General features: G+C 47.5%; 1 protein-coding gene across 1 annotated transcript in view; it reads left to right on the plus strand.

The window, feature by feature from the left end:
* Positions 1-343: 343 nt before the first annotated feature.
* The window catches only part of Rab21 (RAB21, member RAS oncogene family), a 26,829-nt gene continuing 20,337 nt past the window's right edge, over positions 344-6,835 (plus strand). Inside the window, exon 1 of the mRNA XM_021205013.2 lies at positions 344-744. Within this exon, the coding sequence (XP_021060672.1) occupies positions 592-744 (153 nt within the window). The 5' untranslated portion in view covers positions 344-591. The remainder of the gene's footprint in view (positions 745-6,835) is intronic.

Consider the following 6,835-nt stretch of genomic DNA (forward strand, 5'->3'; position numbering starts at 1 on the left):
ACCTGGACGATGACTCGAAGACCTGACCGGGTGGACGAACAGTAAAGTTCAAGAGCCCGGATTTGTGAGCCCAGAGAAAGAGACTCAAGGGCACCTTGGCCGGACTTGGCGTGTGATGACCCCTGGTGTGATGGCTGTCCGCTCTGGGACCATTCCTCCGGCCGGGCGACCGTGTCCTGTATTCCATCCCATCAGAGTGGGGTCCGATCGCCAAGATCAGCTCCTTCCCGCCGCAGGATTCCCGGGACGCTGAGCCGGTTCGTGCAGACGCGGAAACAGGCCCAGGCTCGCCCGCCTGCGACTCCGCCCGCCGCGGCCACGTGACGCGGAGTGTGACGTAGGAGGAAGGAGACGCCATTAGAGGGAGGAGAGGCAGCTCTCCCCAGCCTCGGGTCCCTGACGTGGTGGCCCGGGCCCTTCATTCTGGGACTTTCTCTCGGCCCTCGCAGGCCTCGCCCGCGGGAGGACGCGGCGAGCGCCGGGCTCGGCGGGGCGTGAGAGAGCCGGGCCCGGGAGGAGCGAGCGCCCCGGCGGCGGCGGTGCGGGGCTCGGCGCGGCGCTGGGCTCGGGCGGCGGGGCAGCGGCGGCGGGATGGCTGCGGCCGGCGGCGGGGCGGCAGCGGCGGCGGGCCGAGCCTACTCCTTCAAGGTGGTGCTGCTCGGGGAAGGCTGCGTGGGGAAGACGTCGCTGGTGCTGCGCTACTGCGAGAACAAGTTCAACGACAAGCACATCACCACCCTGCAGGTGCAGACCCCGGGGACCCGCGCCCGCTCCTCTGCCTCTGGCCTGACATTCCCCCCTTCCCTGCCTTCCCATTGCCTTTTGCCATCGCTTTGGGGACACGCGGGCCCCAGCAGCCTGTAGATGTCAAGACCCACAGTGGGGAGGGAGAGGACCCGGAAAAGTCCCCAGTTGCCGGTGGAGGCTGCGCAGGTCGGGGAGTCCCCCCCCGGTCTGCGGGCTGGTTTTCCCCTCTGATGGGCTTCGGCTGGGGACACCAGGTGTTTTCACTCTGTGGTCTCCGAGACCATCAGCCCTTCTTCTTTCCTCGCCAAGTAGGAACTCAGATCCGGATTAGAATTTGCGAACGAGGTGGTTTGTAACTTCCAGAGCGTACTGATGACTAAGTGTTTATGCAAGTTCCATTTTGTCCTGTTTTCAAAGTAAATGGAGTGGTAAAACACCCGTCGTTGGAGGGTTTTTTTTGTTTTTTGTTTTTGTTTGTTTGTTTGTTTGTTTTGTTTTGTTTTTGAAACGACCGCTTGCTGCTTGTCGGTTACGCAGTTTCTTTGCAGCCTTCTTGTGTCCGGACGTGTGGCTGGCTTCCTTATTCTTTGAGGTTTGATCTTATCCACGTTGAAACATCATGTTGCGTAGTGGCCAGCAATCGGTCTTCAAACTAAAAAAATCTAGGCACTGCTGCTACACGTTTTCTTTACTGTCAGGCCGTACAACGCTGGCTTTCCTCTACAGTTACATTGGAAGTGTGGAAGTGTTACAATGTAATTGAAAGTGAAACCCCGGCCATTGAAGGATCTGCGATCTCCCTGTTCTCCTTTAAAAAAAAATCAGTTTGCTTGTGTTCAAAGGAATTTGTCTATTAACGTGTCTTGATCAGACTGTCCACAGGCTAAAAGGGCTAGTAGTGGTCTTGAGTTTGGTCGTCTGGATTCATATCCTACCCCCATTTATTTCCATAGCCCTATGATCTTAGGTAAATTGCTTAACCGTGTATCCCTGGGTTTCTACTGCTACTGTACCCATAATGATTATATCTAGTGCACAGAGTTGTCAAGGTAAATAAGGAAACGCACTTAGCACCTGAAGTGGGGGATAAACACTTATTACCGCTCAGAATTGACAATAGATCTTAATTAACACAGATGCTACTGGAATGCATAACCTAATGGGTGTGACATTTGATCACTTGATGTCCGGTGCTATTATTAAACGACTGAGTGTAGAGTGTGCGAGGATGCTCCAGTTCTGATCCCGTTCTTATTTTTACGCCTGTTTTCAATCCCATATAAAGCATAACACTGAGAGAAATGTCAAGTGATTACGCCCAAGTGAGTGGTACTGCGGAGCCCGAGCTCGCGCTCAGGCCTGGCTAGATTTTGAACCGGTATGGTTCACCGCCTCTGGAGATTAATAAACAACCCATTTCACACTTCTCTTTGTTCTACACTGGAAGAGAAAAGAAAAAGGTCTTGCAGTTGAAAGCTTAACTGGAAAATTAATTTAGCTCTTCAACCTAAAAATGGCACTGTGGAGTTCAGCAGTGGCGGCACACGTCCGTCCTTAATCCCAGGACTCAGGAGGCAGAGCAAACAGATCTCTTGAGTTGGAGGCCAACTTGATCGGCAGAAGCAAGTTCCAGACCAGCTAGTGCTACTCAGTGACACCCTGTCTCAAAAAGAATACACAAAACAATTGTGTTTAGATTATATATTTCTTTTTTAAAAAAAGATTTATTTATTATATATGTAAGTACACTGTCTTCAGACACTCCAGAAGAGGGAGTCAGATCTTGCTAAGGATGGTTGTGAGCCACCATGTGGTTGCTGGGATTTGAACTCTGCATGTTTGGAAGAGCAGTTGGGTCCTCTTACCTGCTGAGCCATCTCACCAGCCTCCAGATTATATATTTCTTAAGATGCCCTCCGTGCTAAAAGTGATGAAAGATTTTCAGGTCTGTGGAAAGAAGCCGGTCTGAACCACACTGGGAAGGTGGGCTGTGGTAGATCTCAGTGCCAGCAGTGTCACAGCTTAGGTTTTGATGTAACTCATTGTAGACAAGTGTAAGGATTCCATTACAGAAGCAAAGGTTTTGGGTTTTAACTAACACATGGAAACTGCACTGTGATTCCTTCCTTGGGGGCAGCAGCTCCCCACCTTGTTCTCAACACTCTCCCCAGAGAAGTTTGTGTCATCTACAAGGAGATTCTGCATCAGAAGTGGGAGAGAAATCCTTCACAAACTACTTATCCTTTTAAAGTGCTTTGTGTTTCAAGCACTTTAAAGTTCTGTGTTTAAAGTATTCTTTAGAGTACTTTGTTTTCAAAACACTTTTTCAAAGTGTTCATGAAACATTAAAAGAACGAGGCAGGACAGGAACCATAGATAGTGGCTCACTGTTCTCAGTCATGTGTTGATGCACATCCCCCACCTGACCCCGTTTAAACGTCTTGGAGGTCACAGACTGGGACTATACTGAGTCGGGGAGAGCCTGCTTACCCTGCCAAAGGCACTGGGTTCACTTGGAGGTGAAATGAACGGATATCACTGAAAACAGAAGACTTACTCTGCCTGGAGAAGTTCCATGTCCTTCTATGTCTAGTGTCAAACAAGTTTTTCTCTTTGTAGAGCCAGAATCTGTTTTAGTCTCAGTTCTGCCCTCTGGAACTTTGGTCTCATATGACATTCCTTGAGATGACTCTCATGACCTCCTGAGTCTTTGTCTTCTCTTAGGTAAACAGCTCTGCTTCTTTAATTGGATCTCTAGTGGCATTTACCATCTTTTGCACTCCTCCGGTGTCAGGGCACACAACAGCCATCCTTGCTTCTTTTCCTTTCTTTGTTTCTGTTGTTGCATAAGCTGGCCCGAGACTCCTGACCCTCCTGCCTCAGTCTCCAGAGTGGCTGGGATTACAGGTGCCTGCCCTCCTGCCCCCCTGATGGCCACCTTTGTCAGAGTGGGATGCTTTGAGCTGTAGAAATGATGGTGACTCCAGGCAGGCTTGGACTGAGCAGAGGCGGGCAGGTAGTCACTTCCCCTTCTTTTGACACTGAAGTTGTAAAGATTCTGTGAGTTTCTGGGGGAAGTTGTGGCATTCGATACTATGGGGTTTGTTGTCAACGAAGCATTAATTTATCTTAGATCTTCAAGAAACACATATCTTGCCTAGTGGTGGTGGCACATGCCTTTAATCCCAGCACTTGGGAGACAGAGGCAGGCGGATTTCTGAGTTTGAGGCCAGCTTGGTCTACAGAGTGAGTTCCAGGACAGCCAGGGCTATACAGAGAAACCCTGTCTTGAAAAAAACCAAAAAAAAAAAAAAAAAAAAAAAAAAGAAAAGAAAAAAGAAACACATATCTCCTTCAGGTTCTCAATTCTTTGACTTCCTAATAAAGCGTTTTTTTCCCCTGAACATGCTTGACCTGTTAAAGTTGGCTTTGTTCTGTACCAGTGTTTGAAGCTTGCCAATTTTATTTTTATTTTACTATTTTTTAAGGATGAAAAGGTTTTAGCTCATATTTTGGTGGTACTGTCATGGCAGGGGACATGGTAACAGGAACTTGAGGAAGCAGCTGGTTGCATCGCATCTGCAGCCAGGAAGCTAACAAAAGTGAATTGTTACTATCCCTTTACGTCTTGATTTGGCACCCCCACCCCCACCCCAAACATTGCACCCAATTAGGCCAGTGTTCTGTGCTGGGTTCTGCAAAGAAGAAAGATATGGAACCGACTGTCTAGATTAGCTGCTTTTTAAATTTCCTTACTTGATTTGTTTAGAAGACCTTCAATGTTCTCTTCAGTTCACAAAGACTGAAAAGCGATGAGGAACAACCTCCAGTATACCCTGGTGATGCATGGCCAGAGGTTAGGTTTCCTTTGGCAGTGCAGTGTTCAGAATGGAATTATATCAGAACCTCCACGGTCCCCTCCTCCTGAGTAGATAACAGGTGCTAACATCATTTTCCTTTTGGGGCTGCTACAGAGTAGACCCAAATTCTTTAGTGAAACTTGGCCAGTTATTCCAGCTTGATGCTCTCCTACCTCTCTGCACTGGCCTTGCCCCATAATGACTGTCATGGAATGCTTTGTCAGATGTAGATAACAGAACACACTGTGGGAGCAGCACCCAGTTCTATCAGAAAGTCGTGCGATAACGGTGGACAGAAGCTATGGGACTCTGAAGCTAGACTTGAGTTTTGCAATGGTGGTGGTTGTAAACTGGCCCACCAATAATATGGGAGTGCTCTCTTCATAGCTCCTAACGGATTACACTGCAGACAACCATGAAGCTCTCCTAGCACAGTGTCATAAACACTGGTGCTGGGGATGGAACCAAGGCTGTACTAAGTTATAGCCTCATCTCTGATACATATTTGTTTAATAAATGTTGAATGCTGCATGCTGTTTAATGAGTATCACAGTACTTAATATCTGTTTTTTTTTAATGCTAACTCAGTCAGAAAAGTGAATGGAGTGATTTGACTTGGATTGTGTTGAGAAGTTGTCTTTGAGGAGTCACTACATTTATAGCGTCTGGGAAGGGGGCATCAGTGGAGCATGAGGTCCTGCGTTTGGATCCTAACACTTTCATGGCACATGCCTATCGTCCCAGAGCTGGGGAGCCAGCCACAGAGGACTCGGGCTTGCTGGAGAGAGAGTCAGGTAAAGGGGGGGGGGTGCAAAGGAGCGCTCTGGAGTTAAGAGCACTCTCTGGCTTTTCAAGAGGGTGGGACGAGTTCGGTCCCCAGCATCCATCAGGTGTCTCACACCTGCCAGTAACCCAGCTCCAAGGCATCTACACCCTTTTCTGGCCTCATGGGCACCTTCACCATCATAGCTGATGACACATCTGGGTCTCAGCATTCCAGAGGCTGAGGCAGGAAGATTATGAGTTCTAAGCCAGCTGGGCACCTGGGCATTAAATGAGAATCAATATCTGTCTCTCTGTATGTGTTTCTGTCTCTGTCTGTCTGTCTGTCTGTCTGTCTCTCTCTCTCTCTCTCTCTCTCTCTCTCTCACACACACACACACACACACAGAGGTTAGGACTATAGCTCTCTGTTGGTGTAAACCAATTGCTTTGTACACTCAAGTTCTTGCTTTCCTCCCCACATAAACCAGGCGTGCTATCACATGCTTACAATCCCAGCACTGAGAAGGGTGGGGATGAGAAATTCAAGGCCATCCTCAACTACACAAGAAGATTGAGGCCAATCCAGACTAGAGACTGTTTCTCAACTAGATTGAAAAGAAATATATGTTTTACATTTTAAAATTATTTTCATTTTAAAATTTTGACTGGGATAGACATACCTGGAGTCCAGGGACTTGCTTGTGCTGTTTTTAATTGTGATATGAGCCATGCTTTAGTGTCTTAGTGTTGCTGTTTCAAGATCTGCTCCTTGGTTACTTAGAGTTGTAGAGTAATTGTATACTTTCTCTGGAGCACTTGAATTCATGGAGTCTTCAAGCTTTCGTGTCTGTGTGTGTGTGTGTGTGTGTGTGTGTGTGTGTGTGTGTGTGTGTTTAAATGATTTAAGTCTTCAGTGACTTTGGGTAAGAGAGAAAATTATCATTTTTTTCCCTATGGACTATATTAAGATGATGCCACTCTGAGGAATCAAATTTAGGAATTTAAAAGGTGTATGTGTGTGTGTGTGTGTGCGCGCGCGTGCATGCCTGTGCCCTTCTGGAGAGTACAACTTTCTGGAATCAGTTTTCTCATTCCACAGTGTGGATTCTGGGAGTCAAACTTGGGTCATCAGACTTGGCAGCAAATGCCTTTACCTCCTGAGCCATCTTAGCAGCTCAAGAAATGTTCTTATTTTGTACCTACTGTGTGTTAAACATTGTACTAGCTGGGGATATAAAGATGAGAAGGTACTGTACTGGCAGCCAGCTTTCTCTTTTTACAGCAGGCTGTCATTTACACAGTACTCACCCATTCCCGTGGTGATTACTTCTGCCTTGTGTGTGTCTGTGTATCTGCACTCCTGGGTAACTCTTTTTCTTTTTTAGTTGTGCCCTGTGTGTCCTCACTGAAGGAACTTGGATTGTGCACCTTAAGTGACATCTATCACTTTTTTTTTTTTTTTT

This window comes from Mus pahari, chromosome 9 (genome assembly GCF_900095145.1).
Source record: "Mus pahari chromosome 9, PAHARI_EIJ_v1.1, whole genome shotgun sequence".
Lineage (NCBI taxonomy): Eukaryota > Metazoa > Chordata > Mammalia > Rodentia > Muridae > Mus > Mus pahari.